This window comes from Osmia bicornis, chromosome 14 (genome assembly GCF_907164935.1).
Source record: "Osmia bicornis bicornis chromosome 14, iOsmBic2.1, whole genome shotgun sequence".
Lineage (NCBI taxonomy): Eukaryota > Metazoa > Arthropoda > Insecta > Hymenoptera > Megachilidae > Osmia > Osmia bicornis.
Window position 1 is genome coordinate 5,248,366 of NC_060229.1, and position 20,493 is coordinate 5,268,858.

General features: G+C 42.6%; 1 protein-coding gene across 3 annotated transcripts in view; it reads left to right on the plus strand.

Annotated features, from left to right (window-relative positions):
- The window catches only part of LOC114875904 (proline-rich protein 36-like), a 117,289-nt gene that overhangs the window by 81,389 nt on the left and 15,407 nt on the right, over positions 1 to 20,493 (plus strand). Inside the window, exon 8 of one of the 3 annotated variants that reach the window (XM_029186740.2) lies at positions 15,640 to 15,709. The exons of the other annotated variants lie outside the window; for them this stretch is intronic. Within the exon in view, the coding sequence (XP_029042573.2) occupies positions 15,640 to 15,705 (66 nt within the window). The 3' untranslated portion in view covers positions 15,706 to 15,709. The remainder of the gene's footprint in view (positions 1 to 15,639; positions 15,710 to 20,493) is intronic. 3 annotated transcript variants of the gene reach the window in all.

Sequence of the window (20,493 nt, forward strand, 5' to 3'; positions counted from 1 at the left end):
CAGTGGCGTCTAAATAATTTTCGGCAATGAAATCTATATTTTTAACTAATAACCACCGACTCGGTGGTAGGTGTAAATCGCAGATGGCATCGATGAAGAAACCGAGCCAGCCTTTCCTAACGATCAACCACGCGAATGAAACGCGAGACAAGAGTTCGCGGCTTAATCGACGCTAGCAATAAATCTCGTTCATTACCGACGCGAAGCGTAAAAAGGATTGACGCGAGTGCAAAGGGGTTAACAAATTGTTCGTTCGCCATTGCAATCGTACACCATCCCTGCCGTTTCACCCTGGCGTCTTTTGCAATCTCCAGTCACACGCGAGGCTCGCGTCGCGCGACAAGCGACGATCACAGAAACCTTGTTCGACGATCTTAGAGAACAGATTGTCATAAAGCGAGCGTAGAGACTATAAGCGGAACCATAGACGGAGCTCTCCACCTCCGAGTGTGCCGAAGATTTATTACCTGCTCGATGTGTCGGCCAAGAGAGTTGCAGACTTTCCCTGGCAAGACGTAACCAGACCGCTAGGTGCTACACGTTTCATCTTACCCGGTCTTATATGTATATCTTCTTTGTATCTGCTCGCCATTGTACGGCTTTGGTAGGCGAGACTGGCTGCAGGGCGATTTCGTTAAGGTTTTAGTGTGTTTAGGCTTGGTTCGTCTTCGAACAGTCTATTCCTCCGCCACCTATGCGCATCTTCTTTGTATCTGCTCTTACCATTGTGCCTCTATGGTAGGTGAGAGTAGCTGGAGGGCAATTTTGCTAGGGTCTGCTTTGCACGAATACCTCGGACATGGTGGTTGGAAAAAGTTTTGTAGGAGAGGACAGAAAAAGGCGTTTCTGCATGTCAGCGTAGAGCTGACAACATACGATCCTTGCCCCAGACACCTATGATACCGCAATTCGGAATTCCTGTGTATTTGAACTGCATGCCGGGCGACCGCCAGCGAGAACGCTGATTCATATCATCCTCGCCGCCACCTAGCGGGCCCAACACGAACTAAAGGTGTCCGGGGAGACAGAATCCTCTCTCGCCCTCCACTAAACGCCTAGTTTCGTGTGTTTTTCGCGTTAGAATATTGAAACAGCCCTCCGCGAGCTTGCATCACGATGCGCAAAGGAAGGGAAGTTAAAAAGGTGACTATTGGTGAATATCGAAGCTGCAGCCAAGCCACACGGCGCACGTCGTATCGATCTACCATTAGTATGAACACAATGAGGTAATCGTGACGTCGAGGGAGCTCGATTTCCGTGGATATATGGTGGCAACCGGCGACGAATACGGCGACGCGGTGATTTAGAAACGCGGCAGAGATCGCCGGGCCCCCGTGTTATGTCGAAATCGTAACACATGTTCGCCTGGTGCAAAAGAAAAGGAAGAAGCCGTGGAGTGGAAAGAAGGATGCTCGCGGCCGCCCAGAAACCGTGTGCAGTTTGTCTCAGCGCATAAGTCAGCCTTGTATCTCTTCTTGGTCCGCGATCGTGAGCTCGTGATCATGCTGTCTCGGCCTGTTAATGCGTCATTTCTCGTGCACACGTTCGCGAAGCTAGAGCCACGGCGAGAGGATAATTTAGAAAGCGAGGATGATGCATCGCTATCGGGGATTTTTCAATTAGGCGCCGCGTTTTATGGAAAATTTATACCGTCTTTCGGGCGAGATTATTACCGGTACTTGTCTCTGCCGATCGACCCGCGATCGTTTATGGCTTTGCTTGATTAACGGCCTGCCCTGCTGCGTTTGTCGTTCGAAATGGCACGGATTATGCTCTACAATGGAAGACAATGTTGTAAGCGTGATATGCTACTAGCGAGATTGCGAATGAATTCGAAATTATGTTTTATTGGTGATCGAGATTGAATTGAAACATGAACGTGTATGAGATTCCATCGTTCCTAAGGTAATAATTAAAAGCAGCCAAAAACAGTAGATTAATTTGGGTATAAAAGGTAGGGGAGGGGAAAAAAAGGCATTTCGTCTCGTCAGTGGGGCTGACAACAGACGATTCCTGCATGCCATGCGACCGCCAGCGAGAACACTGATCCACCGATCATCTCGCCGCCACCTAGCGGTCTCCGGCCGAACTAAAGGCGTCCAGGGAGACGAAACCCTCCTCTTCCCCTCCACTTAAACGCCTAGAAAAGGATTCGCCTGGTTCTCAGAGCAGCTGAAAATGTGCAAAACGATCCTAGACATTGCTTCCGGGCACGAGGCTCAGCCAGGATCGATTCTCTTCTCAGATGATCATCGGTGTGCTCTTATCTAAAGAGAAGGGCGCGTCGACTGGGCGATTTCCAAAAATAAATCACGCAACAGCGATCGTTAGGGTTCTGTGTCCCGGCCAGGGGCGATCGAAAGGACCCACAAGAAGGGCCAACGTAGCTCGGAGGAATTATGCAGCCAGTGTTAACTGGTAGTTACCCAACCCATCGAATACTTAGGAATACTCGGGAGAATTCAAAACTCGTTTAGGATACCTGCGGCTCGATAACGTGATCCTGCGGAAGCTTTTAAATCAGGCGGGGGCGGTTTTCGATAGATAGCCATAGATCCTTGGAGTGATGATCCTTTGCCGAGAGTTATTGCTTGTTTTCTAACTATCTAAAGTGTGATAAGGTGTGTTTTGGGTGAGGATGAACGGTGTTAGATAGGATACAGATGGGTTCTTAGAAAGAATATAAAATTTTGAACAATATTTTATTTTTTAAATGTATTATTACAGTATGTTCAATAATTATTTCAATTATCTAAATATGTCTTCAGAAAGTAGCAGAAATTATTCCCAATATTCAGATTCCTTCTTTATCTCGTTCGCTTACCTCCTGCGATCTCCAATTCACTCAGTAGCTTGTAAATTTGTTTGAAACTATCAATTAGATCCATCCCACCATCGTCCTACGCTCTAGATCACAATATGTAATCAGAATATTACACCTCCGTACGTAGGACTAAATTATCCACTATCCTGTTAGATAAATGCTGGCACAACAACCTGATAAATCTTCTACCACAGATTCCACTACGCATAGAATACGATAGAACCACACCTACACGATTTTCATTGAATTTATGACAATGCCAGATTTAATAGATCAAAGATTCTATCAAGTCTATCAGACGTAAAAGAGAAGATGATTTTTTCAATTGTTTCTCGTTTATTTATAACTCAACTTGTTAGCAGTGATAGATTATAAGGATATCTAGTTGCTTGTCTCGATTCTGATGTTTTAATAATCACTGCTCTTTACTAGAATGATTCATTTCAAATTATCAAAGGTGAATTTCACAAATTAGATTCAAGTCTGATTGGATCAGGCTAGCTGACCAACGACCGACATCCAACCAAATCCGATCAACGATTACGCTTACGATGGAACGCGAATGCCCATCAAATCGGTTCTTGAAATCCACCGTAATAACCACCTTTTTCAAGGATCCTCGATCCTTGAAAGCCACCTGGTACACACCGATTTACCTTCCTTCTATTCCCTCGTGCGACCAGGTCCCGCTCTCTAACGTCTTCGTCGGGGCCCAGGCGTAGTCGGAGCGGATGCTTCGACTCGAAGATATCTCTCGAAAAGGGCCCGAGGCGGTGTTCCAGGAAAGGTGAAACTGGGAGGATTTTACAGGAGGATGGTCGAGAGCGACGCACGCGCCGGGGGCAACCAGAGGCTCGCGCTCTGTAATCACTTTTCCCTCTTTCTCTTCGACCACCATCTTCTTCTTCTTCTTCTTCTTCTTTCTTCGTATAGAACGCACACGTGTGCTCACGTAGAGGGGGCTCTCGACCACTCGCGCACATCCCTGTTCCCCGTGTGGTGCATGCTAATTCCGGACAGGAGCATACGGATAGATGGGCGTGTGTAGGTGTGCACGCACGCGTGAGCATGCCGGGCCTCGAATGCGGATCGAGGATCCCGAAGATGCACGACACGCTCACGCGTACCGTTCTGCCAGCCACACATCTGCGTAATTGTCCCCGCCGGCAGCATCCGACCGAACGTTCTGTCGGACATGTTCTTATCGTACAGGTTCGATCAAAAGTAAAGGGTTATTTGATTCATAAGTGGCGGCTCGCGTATAGGCACTATGGAACTGCAGCACCCCCTATTTCCACTTGACGAATCCTTAAGCTTAATGTCAGTAGCCAGTCCCCAGTTTATGAAAAAGATACAAAAATCTTTGTATGGAACTGTGCGCTTCACAGTTCCACCGGCGCATGCGCCGTTCTGACTGTGTGCGCATGCGCACATAGGGAGCTGCGCGCGAGGCTGCGCGGGAGAGAGAGCACAGTCGCTCCCGCAGTGTTGGTTTTTTAGAACAGAAGCTAAAAATTTTCTGGAGCCTCCACTAATTTTAGCTACGAGTCGCCACTGCTCATGATTTTAGAATATTAGTTCTATTGATAGTTTTTCTAAAAACATTTAGTCATTCTTAAAAATATCAACCTTAATCCAAGACAGTGGCACCATTACCTTTCCTCTCGCGTCCTAATTAGCAAAGTTCTTAACCACTCGCAAAAACGTCTGTTCAAAACGCTACAGTCACGAGGGAAACTCGGTTTCATCAATTTTCTAAGTCTCGGATATTCTCGCAGCTATTACCAAGATGCTCGATCCTCGTCCGAGAACGTGTCAGCCGGTATAACTCATCTTCGCGTTTACGAACAAAAAATTCGACCGGCTACCGTGCAATGTATCCGCCTCCGACTGTTTACATAACGCGAAAAACTTAATCAAGCCGGATCCGCAGCGGCAAAAAGCGTGTAGCTCGGCTTATTGCCGCGTAATCGACGATGCGCGTGAACCGGTGCTGCTGGAATGTAGAAAGTGCAAGAAAGATATTGAACACCGTCGGATGAAAGTCGCGAATCGGTCATCCTCTTGTCGCTATTCTCCAACTCAGTCTATCAAACGTAATGGTAAAAACAATGATTGATCTTAATGGATAATAAGGGAGTTGCATGAGCTTCGAGAGTATGATCCGCGATTAATGTCGTGATCTGTTACGCTTCGCGATCGCAACACGTCGCTGCTTTATTTCACTGTGTCAGGAAACATCACTGCTAGGAGAAGCAAAAAAAAACGCAACATTGTGCTTGATAGTCGAAGCTTTCCCTTGGAATTAGTCTCCTTGGAGATGGTTTCGTCAGCATTACTGATGACTTTGTAAGGAGTCTATATTCCTGCCGAGTATTCTCTAAGGATGAAACTTGGAAGTTAAATTTTTCTCTCAAAAATTTCTAAAAATCCATCACGTCCGCTTTCAGGTAGCCTTGTGTAATCAGTTCCTTTACGGTGATACGAAATCACCTGTAGAATCGATCAAGGAATGTCTCGATCGTTTTCAACGGAACGGTAGATTCCGCGAATTTCGCTGGATGGACGGTGGAAACACGTCTGTTAATTGGAACGATCGCAATTAAGAGAAAAGGAGAAGGAAGGAACGCGCGTGGAAACAAAGGCACGTGGTCTTCTCCGTAACAGAGACGCGGCTATTGCGTACACGTACACGCGCGCCGACTAAACTTTCACTATAATTAAACTAAAAGCGCAATTTCAACGGCGCTCGTTCCTACCGGGGTTAATGGCTCGCTACGTGGGGTCGTGAAACGTTGACGCAACGCGGAATTCCGCGAGCGAATCAGATGAAAACTGGATCGACGTCGCGGCGCATCTTCACCGGTTCGAATTGATTGATTCCGTGTGTGTTATGCAACCAGATTCGCGATCGTTGCAGTGTACCTCTCGCGTAGAAATTCAGTTTCATTTTGCTTGTTTCATAAGAGACTCCTGACATTTTCTGTAACAATTAGACTTCATTGTTTTAAATGCAAGGGTACTTCTTTGAATTATATATGAATCAAGAATAATCTCTTGCAAATTAAGACTACTGCAAAGAAGCAGCTGACATTCATAATTTGCGAAAAAGGATAAAAGTGTCCGAGATCAATTTATCCAAACGATTATTTGTCACGATTCAACTTGGATACGAAGAAGCGTGAAACGACGAAGATTCGACGAAAAGCGATGGAAGAAGCGAAGCTGGATGATTACAGGAAATCGAGGGGCCGAAACGCATCTCGTGACACGTCAACAGCTCGGCCGTCACTCTGTTCGCGATTTACGCACGGATGCGCTCGTATCCGTGTACAGCGTGTCGGCCTAGCCACGCATTATCATTACCTTGATTCACATCTACATTGTCATTAGAGGTAGGCCGCGACGCCGCTTTTCAAGCTTGCCTCGCGCCAGAAATACGCTCGTGCAGCTGCATACTTTGCTCGAGAAAAACTCGCCGCCAGAGAGGGGAGAAATTTATCCAGGAGGGATGAAAGTTGAAGAAGGATGGGATTTGTCCTCGAGGAACACCGGAGTCTCTACTTTTGCCGACGTTACGTCGATCACAGTGATTATGTCGTCGATGCGGTTTTGCCAATGTATGTAAGAAGACTTTTACGCTGTCTTCTTCGCTTTGCACGCTACCCCATTTTTCCGCTTCGCGAACAAGCCTTTTATTAGGGACGGGAAGCAGGGAGAGGGTTTCCTCTGTTGATATTGATTGCTTTCTTGCTTGCTCGCTCTCGTCTCGTCTTTATTTCAACAATTTCTCTGCGAGCACTGAGTAAATATTATTCCTGAAGATTTATTTTCGATTGGTAAGATCCGTTCTCGAAGAAAAACATTAACCACGAGTTAAACCCACCGTAACGTGCACCATGGATCGTTGCAATTATAATTACACCCGCAACATGCAAGTGCAATCGTATACATGGTAGCAAAACAGTGAGCGAAACCCGTAAAGCATCACAAAGCAGTGGCCGTCCCTCTCATGTGAGAAAGGAAAAATTAATTTCGTGACCTCGTTCAGGAAGAACCTGCCAGAGTGGAGGCGGAGGTGGGTTTGGAAGGTGGATGAAGAGGAGTAAAGAGAGTCATGAGCTCCCACAGGGGCTGACCCTTTGACCCTATCAGCCGGGCCTCTCTACGGTATTGTTTATAGCGCTGAACCGAGCACCGACTACGAGACAGCCATTGTTTCGCGAGAACCCCATTGTCTCTGGATCTCTGTGCTTCGCGGCTGCTCGCCACCGTGGCGCAATTTACAGAGATATAAAGTCTAATTATTGCTGGGTAAGTGTTGAATTTAAATAAAACGACACTTGTTTTATTTCTGGGATGATGATCGCTCTTCAGAATTTCACTCCTCTAATGCTAATTCCGAAAAATTCGAATTTTAATCATCATACTTAATAAGTAAGCAATTATTCTTCGTGTATATCAGCGACTGTTGCACACTAAATTATAAAATGTAAAGACAGATAATCCGTTTCGTTCACAGCATTCCCCTGATAATGTAACATCAGATTTATTAGGGTAAAATACCGAAAACAGAATAGTTTAGCAAATGCAACGATGCACATGCACTTTTTCTAAAATCGAATTTTTACATTTTTCTTTGCGTAGATCGATTCTTTTAGACATTCTCTATCGGAAAGTATTAGGGTAAAATGTTGAGAACAAAATAGTTTAGGAGATATCTCAAATCAAATGCAACGATGCACATGCACTTTTTCTAAAAACGAATTTTTGCACTTTTCTTTACGTAGATCGATTCTTTTAGACATTCTGCATCAGAAAGTATTAGGGTAAAATGTTGAGAACAAAATAGTTTAGAAGATATATCAAATCAAGTACAGCGATGCACTTACCCGATGCACATGCACTTTTTCTAAAAACGAATTTTTGCATTTTTCTTTACGTAGATCGATTCTTTTAGACATTCTCTATCGGAAAGTATTAGGGTAAAATGTTGAGAACAAAATAGTTTAGGAGATATATCAAATGAAGTGCAGCGATGCACATGCACTTTTTCTAAAAACGAATTTTTGCATTTTCCTTTACGTAGCTCGATTCTTTAAGACATTTTGTATCAAAAAGTACGTACCATCTCTCTCCGGTGAATTTCTTTTTCAACTAGCCCATGAAACCTTCTGCGAAATTGTTATGCATATACTTACCGCTTTACGCCTATAGACACTTTTTCTTCGGCCCTCTCTCGCCCTCTCCTGATCGTCTGGAAGCCTTTAACGAGATTTACTCGGAGGCAGGAGCGCGTAAACGCATTCCTGCTGGCGCAGGCGGTCACAGCCGCAAAAATCTTCGCCAAGAGATCCCTTCGCGAGATAGGATATCCGCGAAGTCGGTTCCGTCGGCACGCTTTTAAGGTCGAAACTCATGGAAACGGCAAACAAATGCACTCGAGTCTCGATGCGGTAGTCGTGCCGAACCCTGGTCCCTTTTTTTCTTCTTCTCATTCTCTTTGCTCCTCTTCTTCCTCTACCGCTTCTCATTTAGTCTTTGTTATATAGAAAATAACAGTCTTATTTTCAAGTCCATTTAATGACTCAATGGCAAAATTCGAGGTTGACAAAGGATTAATAATGTCTTTTGTCTTTCTGTAATTTTTTCGACAGGGTCGAAGCATCTTTTGACGGAGACTTAAAGAAATCATCTGACTGGGGTACGAGGTGATTAAAGGGGTAGCTGGGTCTCGCGGATACGGTCAATTTGTATTCGATTGTGATTTATGGTCCGGCATGGTCAGCTCAGCGAAATTTACGGTCGCTGATTTAAAATTATAATCAGCGGCAGCGTTTAGCGGGAATTAATGTACCACCGTTTGATCGTCGGTTGCATAATTTTCTTTAATTAGGATACACGCTTCTTTCGACGACCGGTTGTTGTCTTGCATATTTTGACGATCTTATGGTAATGGCGAACGCCGTTGCAAGTTACGTTGTCCACGAAAATGGTCAACCTTTATCCTTCCTTTCTTTTAACCGACAGGATAGTTTGCCGCGACGAAAGTAATTTGTGAATTAATTAATCAGATTTTTTAGCACGAGGATCGATATTACTTTACTGTAAACTTCAAAACTGTCTACGTGCAACGATATTCGGGTCGTATGGTAATATTCCTCCACGTGTTACCTGCTTTTAACAAGCAGACCACGTGCAAGCTTCTATCAATGCACGATTTGGAACACGCGTTCCGGTATCTCCAGGATATCACGTGGGTTGCTGCAGCTGTGTACATGCACGTACACGCTCGGCCTGAACCTCGAAGTCCTCTCGTGAAAAGGCCACGGTGAGGTCAGGTAATGACGGGGCTAACTCTGCAATCACAGAAGCGCGCACGCCACGTGGCTTTAGTGCACGCCTTAGTCGACCTCTCCTCGCGTTTATGCCTCAGCGTTCCTTCAGCTTCGATGAAAACGTAAATTTCGATGTAGCTTCCTCTTCGAATCCTTAGAATTCCAAGTACCATTCAGATGGAAAATTGAAATTAAAAATTGAAACGAATAACGTAATTAAATTGCAAAAAGAACCAGCCTCTTTCGAAGTGCCGATGATCTTAGCTCGTGTAACAGTGTATTGGAGATTGAAAGGGTTAAAGGGACAAAGGAAACGGGTATGACCCGCAAAATGGCTGGTATACTCGTAAGCAAAGCCGAAGGTCAGAACCTCGGATCGTCATCACGGGATTAAATGACTTGGAGCGGATCGAAGGAGGGACGATAAGAGCCGAAAGGATCTTTCTACGTCGCGCCGAGTCATTCTCGTGTAATTATACGTACCGCGGGGCCAATAGGGGGTCTCTGTATCGACAATTAGGGCATTTCGGCTTCCCATTTAACGGCCCCTCGATTTATTCGGATACACCCGTGGTCGTTCTTCATTATCTTTTTACGATCGCCCGTGGACTCATGGCGCCGATCCGAAGAACTTTCATTAGACCGTACTGAAAAGAGTTTGAGATTTATTTACGACAACCTCGTGCCCTTCATTTTGTATCTTTGAAAAACCTATATGCATTTATAGTTTACATATTATTAATGTATTTTTATTTATCTAAGCTTTGAGATTTTTGTTATTTCGAAGACTATTTTCTTTCGAGCTAATTCACCGCTTAATGCATTTAATTTCAGGTAATTTCGAAGGTATCATTAGGGGTTATTTAACCAAAATTGAAAGGAAACTAATACCACCTATTGGAAACGAAGCACGTGCTTGTAATTATCCTACTTAGAACGTTCGAACGGCAGAAAATCGGTCATTCGGCCTGCTACAAATTGCACGTTCCTCGCCCGGGTAAATTAGTCGAGATCTTTGCTAACATTCCGCGAATATCTTGCGGGAGGAATGCGCTTTCGTGACGGTTTTATCTGATTTCGCGATGCTGGCCGACGATTATGAATTATGCAATTGTCTGTACGTACGTCTGTCCGTTTGGGGAACGAAATTTATGGAAACTTCAGTTGTGTGATTGTGGTACTTTAACTATATTGTTGCCACGTTCTTCGAATTTCAGTAACGAATAATTATTGGTAGCCGTAAATTATGCATGAAAAAAGTTTGTGTAATTATTAACGAAACGAAGGCTTTCAAATAGCCTTGATTGAATTTTTAATTAACAGCTGTCTTGTAAAATTAATAGCTCTTTTTAGAAATATTTCGAATTTTAATTTTCTTTTTAAATATTCAGAATACTTTCAGAATATTTTTGGTCCTGATCAATGATGAAAGGGTTAAGAGCATCGACATGTAACTCAAGCCCAAATCACAGAGTCCCTTCTTACGATCCATGTAATTATCATGGTCTAGTGTAATTATATGCAGTCGTTCTGTATCAGCGGTGGCAATCGCGAATGCATTATTCATAATGCAGAAATAACACGGTGAGTCGACTGATTTCCACTAGGGGTAGTTTCTCTTCTACTTCCTTCTCTTCTTCCTTCTGAAAAAAAGCGAATTTACTTCTGTTATAAAGGTCACTGATGTTCGACGTTTCAGATTTCGAATTCCAGGATAATAAAAATAAATTACAGAAAGAGTGATAAATGGATAAATCGAAGTGATCAATTAGCTTCCCATGAAACTAGCGAAGCGTTTATGTTTCTTTCGCACGACGAGACACTTAATTCATTCACCCTTTCCTTCGCTCTGAAATCCTCTCTTCTGTTCAATCGAGCAGCGACCACGCAAAAAGTGGAATTCCGATAGCAACGGAGAATTCCCAGACTAGTTTATCCCCTTTTTGCCAGCTCGGCTTACGTAAGAGCGCGGAGAAAGCGCAAGGAGCTTCGTAAATCGCGAGAGCTTTCAAAGTTGAATCGATCGATTGCACCTGGATGCATTCGTCTATTTAATTTTCACTCAACGATTTTACAATTTGAAAAATAAAAAAGGAATCGTAATTATTGGTACAGTGACGTAGACTGTATGCTGATTAGATGTTCCCATGGCGGTGGTTACGTGGAACGACTCGACTTCTTTTCTGTTTCGATTTCTCATGCAGCGGCAGTTACACGAAACGATGATATCGTCGCGGGATCCAGTGTTCCGCGAGTGGTTACTCGAAGTCCTCGAATGAGAATGGAACCTGTTGTCAACGGGAATCGTGATAGAATCGGTAGAGTGTACAGTAGTTCTCGAAAGTTATTAGATACTTAGAAACGATCACTTTTTTCAATCTGGAAAATACTAAATTCATAATGCAATATAATTAGGCAAATTAAAGATTTTTAAGAGCAATTCAATTCAATTCTCTCGGAGTAAATCGAGGCCACGCAAACGGGAAGAGAATAGAAGGGGTCGATTCGAACCGTGACGAGGAATCTATCGCACGGATACGCTTTGATGGACAGTCGAGATGAACAGAAATCGAGTAACTCCGTTCGATGATCGCTCCGGGCGTTCGCGGACCAAGAAGAGACACGCCTGATGTGCGAGGACGCGGAACGGCTTACAGGTTGATCCTGGAATCTTTCGGTTCTGTCGTTGGACACCTCTCTCGGAAATGGCCATCGTGATCCTCTTTTGTTGCCATACCCATTACGTCGTCCAGTGGACAGATGCGTATCAGATCCATGGTAATCGGTTTGCTCTACTTTCGACCTTGTTCCATCATCGTCCATAATTACGATCGGGTCCCTTCAGATACCGTTATCTCTGTTCGTTGCTCGGATTTGTAAGATACTGATAGATAGACAGGAATTAATTTCACAAATTATTAACCTCTTTAAAAGCGACGTAAATGAAATTGATCATAAAATTGATAATTTGTTTAAAACATCACCGAGGATATATCGGTGGACAGCTGTTGCTGGAGGCCGTGGAATGCGATCAAGACGTGGGTTAGATACTCACGGCAGCTTATCAATATTCATAACGTATACGTTGTCCACGTTATACGTATCAATCAACCGTGGCCGATTCAGAAACGAGGCTGTCCAGATTGCCGGCCGCGTGCAGCACTTTGCGTTGACCAAATTTGTCCAGCCTGATTGCTCGGCATCGATTTTAGATAATTTTCGTGCGGCATTCCTCGACGAAAAGAAACAGAGAGAGAGATGACTCCATCGGCAATTTCTGCCCTCGGTAGTTCGTAATACCTGGTATGCTCGAGCGTTTATTCGGAACGAGGTGCAAGTGGCCAAGTTTTTTGCCCGCTCGAACAAGCAACGGTTTTTAAAGAAGCCTGAATATATTCCGACCGGCCGAAAACTCGGGTAACATCGGTCCTTTACGGGCTAATTTTGATATTTCGTGATCAAATTGAAACCAAACTTATCGGCACCTTTCTGCAAAATCCCTTTTTAAAATATTTGTATAAAGATCTTTATCAATTATTTATTAATTCGCATTTGCGGATGCATCAATATTATCCTTCGACTTTTAAAAACTCGCTGCGAAGATTCAAACTCGAAAGGGCTTCTCGGTAATTAAAAAAGTGAACCGTAAGGGCGAAGTTCCCGAGGAAGCAGGGGTCCAGGAAAACGAGTCTCGTGTACGGTTGATCGAGAGCATTCCTGCACGTCACCGTGTCCGCCCAGTGGCTCCGCCGAATCGCGGGCGACTCCTTATATAATTAACCATTAAATTATAAGTTTGGCTATCGAACCGCCGGCGAAGCTCAGCGCCGGGACTAGAAGTAATTACTTGGCCCCCTCGAGGGGCTCGGAACGGCAGCGACCTCAGCCGAGATCACTTCACGAATAAAACGAAACGAAAAAAAGGTACATCCAGCCCGGCATGAAGAAGCTAAAACGATGAAATAAAGAGAGATAATAAAAATAATAAAAAAAAAAAAAGAATAGAATAAGAAGGGTCGCGACGGCTACCTTACATCGAGGGGAGAATTGCCAGCACCGGTTCCATCGGCGTAATGATCAGAGGCGGGACTTTTGCCTTTTTAATCGGCATTAATCGCGCCAGGGGCTCTATCGTCGTTATACGCGGTGCTGCAACGACCCTTCAACGATCTGCATTAATACGAACGCGGCCACCTTTACCGCTCGTGTCCCAGCCGTAATACCATCGACCGGATGAAATATCGTGGCGGACGGTCTCTCGTCTCGCGGCTCGTCCAGGAACTTATGGGATCGGTTATTGGAATGCAGCTACGCGCTCTCGGAAGTCCGATGAAAAGATTTCGCGCGATGGAACGGTCGGTTTATAAATCGACACCGGCGAAATGGAAGCGAGCCTTCGACAGGGAGTAAGCGGTGCACCGATTGTTACCGATTGGAAAACGGGAACCGGTTATCCGGTGAGCGATGACGGAGATGCTCTCGAAGGGTTTTTGGGTCGTGTATGGAGGATGGTGGTTGGAAGTGGATCGAATTGAATGATAAGAGTCGTTGATGTACAATGATGAATATAAAACAGGAAATTGATTTCCCTTCTATAATTTTTGTAACACTAAATTATAAATAAAATATAAATAAAATAAATAACATTCATTATAATCAATGAGGAGGATGAAATTGTTTAGATAGATCATCATAATTTGGTTGTTAATTTTAGTCTGAGTTGCAGCAGACATTTTTCTATGTTTGTAATCGAAAAAAGTCAAACTCTTCCCGTCCCCCCAGGGGGTACCACACTTTGGGGAACACTGGTTCAAACGTTGTAACAAATGGAAGAAGAATTGCAGTTTCGGAGAATCATTTCAGAGAAAGGAGCTAGTGGTTAGAAAACAGCGGAGATCGTCTAACGTTGTTAGGATTCTGTTGGAGCAACGATGAACGTGGCGCGTTTCGAGGCGTCCTTAAAGGCGGCCACACACGTCGCGATCTTGATACTCGTTGTCTTCTGTTTCACGTCGACGGGTGCCGCAGTGGCCATCAGGGGTTACCGAAGCCCTCGTGGCTTTGTCGCGGTGCTGATCTCCAATGTCCCTGTACTTACCCAGCCATCTCTACCGACGGCTAATCCCAATTTAATGTTGCACGGTTCCCTTTCTCGCTGTCTCTGTCCGGCCGCGACCGTGTACCTCGTTTATCTCTTCGCTTCGCTCGTGAAGAGTGCTCCTCTCCTAATGGTTCTCGAAATATCGTTACATCGGTTTTAGAATGTTCCGCTCGGTTGTTCACCGGCGAAATTAATCGGTACTCGGCTTCGAATTATTCAATTTTCTGAACGAAACACGGCAATGCCTGATATCGTGTCGCGAAAGAAGAAGAAATTAGACTTTGCTTATTTATTTTTGTACGTAGAAACAAGGGCGTGTTCGATAGACTGATGAATTATAGGAAAGAGTGTTTTTCTTTTGTCTGTTTTCATGATTGAGTGGGAAACTCAACCCGTTCTCATGTAAATAGCAAAGGGTTTTGAAACGCTGAAGGGGATAAATGACTCGTTCGATGAACAGAAAAGTGGAACAATGTTTTGTTCGATGAAAGAGGTATAATTAAGAAGATTGATTTTGTAGATTACGTATGAAATAGGAGATTTCGAAACATAGAAGGGCTGAAATTGGTGAAAACGGTAGGAAAGAATGAATAATCTAGATTCAGTGCATTGTGCAATTTCAAAATTGCATTGTAGGTCGGTCATTCCTTGCATTCGCCACTCCTTCTTACGTAGGATTTATTGTACTCTGATTTAGATGCAGCGTGAACGTGTTTGTGTTAATTAAGATACACTGCCTGAGCTATTTAACCCCTTGTCTTACATATTATAATAACCAGTCGTAGATTATGATTGAAACGTCATTAATTAAGTCGTATCTATGAAGTAATGGAATTTGAAATTACATTCCAAATAAAATTTAGAAAATTAAAGATTATCAAAAAAGTTTAAGTGATAAATAGTTCATTTACAGTTGCACTCACAATTTTTTGAAATTATAATCGTAAATTATTATCTCAACATCGTATATTGGAATTCTTTAAGAAAATCGTTGAATAATTAGGTTAACGATTATCTGGCTGCATTAAGTGATCAGAAATTTCTTAGATTCGAAGCAGAAGAATGCATTCTTTGCTATGCGCAAAGAATGACGTTGTACGGAATTTCCCAACGTGAACATTCTTAACTTCAATAGGAATTTTTCATGCAACTGTTAAATTTGAATTGTATTCATCGAAGTAATCGCAATGGAAAATTCTCCGCGTTCAATTGCGTCGATCGACGAAGAATTCGTCCTAGAATTTATAAGGTCTTTCAATTCCTTTTCCGTTATCCAATCAAATTTTTTATGTTCAATTGAGTGCAATTTTGGTACTGAATACTAGGTACTTTTGTTCAATTCTTTTTCTAACAAATTATTATTTTTTTTGTTTCAGGTAAGAAAATGGTTTTCTCTTCCTTGTAATCAAACAACAACTGCTTGTGATGGTAACTTTTATTAACAAGGTATGATTTATCATTAATTTTACAATAGATTTACAAAAACTTCGTTACAAAGGAAGATCTTAACGAGTCACTTGGGGCTTAGAAACGTGGGAGAATGCCATTTACGTGTTTGACAGTGGCAAAAATGAATTTAGTGAAAGCTAGATCGATCGTCACGACGACATAGGGTGTTAGCAAATCGTAAAATTAACTCTTCTTGTAGCGTTAATGACGGCTGATGTCGATTCCTGATCTTATCAGGGATAATGTAATTATCATCCTGCTTGAGGCTTCGGTTTAATGATGAAGCATCTTATTCTTACTCTCTCTTGACCTTACTGACAGTTTTCATTCGTTGTTTCATCGAGTTGTTCAGATATTATTGAAAGCTTCTTTAATTAATGACGTTCTTGTGTTTTGATAAAAATTTTCTAATTTTCATACATGATAAATATTTCTAAACTTAGATTTAAATTGAAATGTTATTCGAGCATTATTTAATTACAATTCGTGCAAATAACTTTCTTCTATGATACAGTAGAAAATCAGATATTTCATGCAATTTTATCATTCCAGTTTCACCAGTTTTTCCACTTCAAGTACTATGATACAAATCTCTCTGTTAATAATCCGTGGAGTTACAAATCATTCAGATACTTTTCTTATTTCAATACAGACAATTAGGTATTTCATTTAGATAATTTTACCATTCCGATTGAAATTTAATTAAAGAAACCCACTTACCTTCAAACTCAGAAAGAAATTTTTCCTGATAGTCTGAATTCGCAGCAGCGCTTATTGCAGATTAAATATCATAAATAAATAATTACAAAAAGTCTGTTTGGTTAAAAATAAACCAGTTGCAACGTGAATTTCATTCCACAATCTCTGTATCCGATAAACGAGCGAACTTTAATGGAATCGAATAGATAAGGTTGATTTTCAAGGCAGACGAAAAAGTGTCGCAACGACTGATAAACAGCTTTACACGTACCTGTTATCGCCCGATGTTCATCGACGTACGTACCTGAAGAATGATCTCTCCCGATCGTTTATATCGATTCCTGGTACACAGCCAGATCCAACGCGCTGAGAATCTAATGCACGAACGACATGTTATCACAGACATGCATTGGAATCGATGCCGGGCCTTAATTATGTGCATTAGTGCGATCATCATTCTCGTTATTATGGTGTACATAACGTTCGAGCATGTTGTAGCCTCGCGGAAGATCGTCATTAATATACCAGCGACCAGACAGCCTTGTATGAGCGTACATTTTCAACAATGACTACGATAAATCAATCGATCGATGGTATTTGTTTTAATTGTGGAATCAACCTGTGATCTTACATCAAGAAACGAGGAAAGTGAATTTATCAAAGATACATTAAGAGTAAAATTATATTTATTTTTTGTTTCAATTATTTTATCAGTTTCTCCTCTTGATTGTATTAATTGTATGTGAATAGTTGCTTTACGTAACTAGTGTTATATAAGGAAGTTTTAAGCCATTAATCTTAAGGATGGTACCTAATCTTTCGATCTTGCACGAGGTCGTCATAAAAATTATTTGCAAATTAATATTCTTAGAACAATGGAAAGGTATGATTTTAAATTACATCACGAATCAATTTAATTCATCGTAACATTGCTAGTGGCTTAAGATGTAGAACAGGACAGTGATTATTTAATTAGCTCAAAGTCGAAATTAATGACGTTTCAAAAGTTCAAATTCTCGTTGCCTAAATCAGGAAGAAACTCCATATTTTCTTCCTTACAATCCATTCCATTGAATACAAAGGATTGCATCGTTGGTGCAATTAAAAGAAAAACGAATGGAAGATAGTTTCTCCGTACGTTATCTAGATAAATGTCACGTTCACAGTGGCAGCTCTCGGTTTCGTTTATTCTCACGACATCGAACGCATCGTTACGATTTTCATCCACGATTTCCAGCCGAATAAAGGAGAAGCGGAATCGTACAATTAAGGAACGTGACGTTTTTTGCCCGATGCATATTCGTGACTCTAGTAATCGGACTGTTGCATAATCGAATGCGGTGTTCCAGTCAAATCTGTCCAACCGATAATTACCCATAAATCGTTTTCATCGATCGATGAGATCGAGAGATACCAGTCGCGTGTACGTTCTCCTTCTTCTCTCAATTCCACGTTTCGTGTACCCTCCAATGAATACGATTTCACGATAAATGCATAATCGAATCATTCTTTTTTTTTCGTTCATGAAATATTTTAAGAGCATCTTAAATTTGACATCGATATTGTCCCATTAGAAAAATTCATATTTCTTTCTCTCCATATCGTCCCAATGGTCCTCTTTAATTTTAATTACCTACACGATGATTTTCGGTTTCTATTACTCCTTTTTCTTCTTTCTTTTGTTTGCATAGGGTTACAACGTGTCGCTCGCAGGCGAAGTTGTAAATTCGCCCGCGGTTCGGTTGCGTGCCCTTTATAGGCGATCCTCTTAAGGGTCCACGTCGAAAGTTTTAAGGTCCGTGGGACTGTTGGATCGCGGACATGATTGCATTTGCATTATACACGCGGCGGCGTGCACGCAGATTTATCTGCCCCTGGGGTTTATTTATCTGGAGTTATGGCAAACACTGACCGGCCCGAAGCCGGCCAATAACGTATGGTAATGGAGGTATCCGATTGACTTTTTCACCCTCCCTCTCTCTTTATCTCTGCCTCGCCATCTTTCTCCATCTCTACTGATGTATTTCTCTCTGGCTCGCTTGCTTACTCTTTCCCTCCCTCCCTTTTTTCGTCTTTGTATGTCTATCATTCATTTTATTCCCCTTCTCCTTCTGATTCCCTTTAAACCTACGGAGATCTCTTCTCTCATTCTTCTCTTTCTCCTACCATCAAGTGCTTTTATTGGGCCTACGGCCTATCATAACACGAACGATCGGTGAACCTTCGACCCTTCGGTATCCTCCTACTTTAATTCTCTTTCCTTCTTCGTACCGCTTGTCGTCTCTTCGTCGAACAACTTTCCCCGTTCCTCTTCATCGGCACGTATTCTGTGAACCACCACCCCTCGGGCCCTGTGTGTTTCGTCTGCAACATTTGTACGCGATTCTTTTCGCGGTCCTGCCTTTTAATAGATGCAGTGCTTGTTCGCTCAAGGTATATGGACACTTGTAGGGGCTCTGAATAATTCGACGGGTGAAATTTGTTCGAGGAATATACGTGGGACGATCGGACGTGCTCGCAGTAGAATAGGAGGAGAAGGTTTTTACTTGTCAGACGGAGCTGCCCTTTTTCGATAAGGGGAACAATTTTTAATTTTCTATTCTGTAGGGGAGGAGAGAAAAAGGCGTTTCGTCTCGGGATCGTCTGTCAGACTCGTATGATTGGCGGCTCACAACAGAGGATCCCTGCCCCAGACCCCCATCATACCGAAATTCAGAACTCCTATGAATTCTAACTGCATGCCGGGCGACTACCAGCGAGAACACTGTCATCTTGCCGCCACCTAGCGGTCTCCGGCCCGAACTAAAGGCGTCCGGGGAAACGAAACCCTCTCCCCCTCCATTAAACGCCTGCATAAAATAATATTTCACAATTATTTCGTATAATTATTCCTTGATATTTAATTTCTGGTGTCAATCATCAGTGACTCCTGTGGTATTCGAAGGTACTCCAGGTTTCTGTTAATTTTGACCTTAACATTTACCGTAATCCCAGATGTTATTAGCAGCAATAAAATTCCTTCACCTCATGTTATATCCATGGATACATCACCGAGATCGCCTATAAGCTGCAACTATGATTCTTTGAAATCGTCGACGCACTCAAAGTGCAGCCAACGTGGCCGGTAATAACGATGCAGTTAAGGTACGCAGTAACTGCAACTACTGTTTTTCCAAGTGCACCACTGCTGAATTACGCATTCACTGTCGAAGCACGAGGAAGAACGAGAGATGCTTCGACTTCGCTGTGAAAACAACGAGAAAGAACGATCATTCGCTGCATTCCATGGTTTAGGAATGCACGAACGAATGCACCATAAACCGAGCCAGCTCACAGAAAGTGGCCATTTTCGTTTAAACTACGGGCTCTGACCTTTTGAAAGTTGCGTGGTCGTAGGTCTGCAGTGAACGTTAAGCCTGGCTGATATGTGGCTTCATTTGGAAGTAAAAAAGAAAAATGTGGAAAAGTATCTTTTCGAAATCTGATCAGATATAAAAATCACCCACGCTTATGTAAAATTCATTCTGCAAACATTTCAACTCTCCTCGTATTATGTAATAATTTATATTCTCCTTTCAAACACACCTACAATAACGTGAGAGATAAAAATTCATTGCAGAAATAAGGATTGATCTAACGATTCTTCGATCATTGCTATAATTGCATTTTTTTTTTCTTCTTGCACGTGGCACGCTGGGAACCGAGATAATTTACAATGTCATTATCTCCCAGGTATTTCTTCCAGTGTCATAGGCATCTTATGACGCGGTTAACACCGTGATACAGCGTTGGCTTTATTACCCGCGAAATGGGCGATTCGCTCGCGAAAAGAGCAGCTGTCTCATTAGCGTGCTGATATTGCCTTGTAGCTCCTCGAACATGCTGACACGTTGCTGTCACCTTGCTCCACAGACACCTTTTGCCATATAACTTCTCTCTTAATCCGGCGAAGTCTATCTTACCTCTATGGCGAAAGAGAAATCGACTCAATTCTCTGCATTGTGCTCGAAGAATTACTTCGGTAACTTCTGAGACAACATTAGAATCTCCGAGAATTATCCTCTCTTAAACTGTTGCATAAT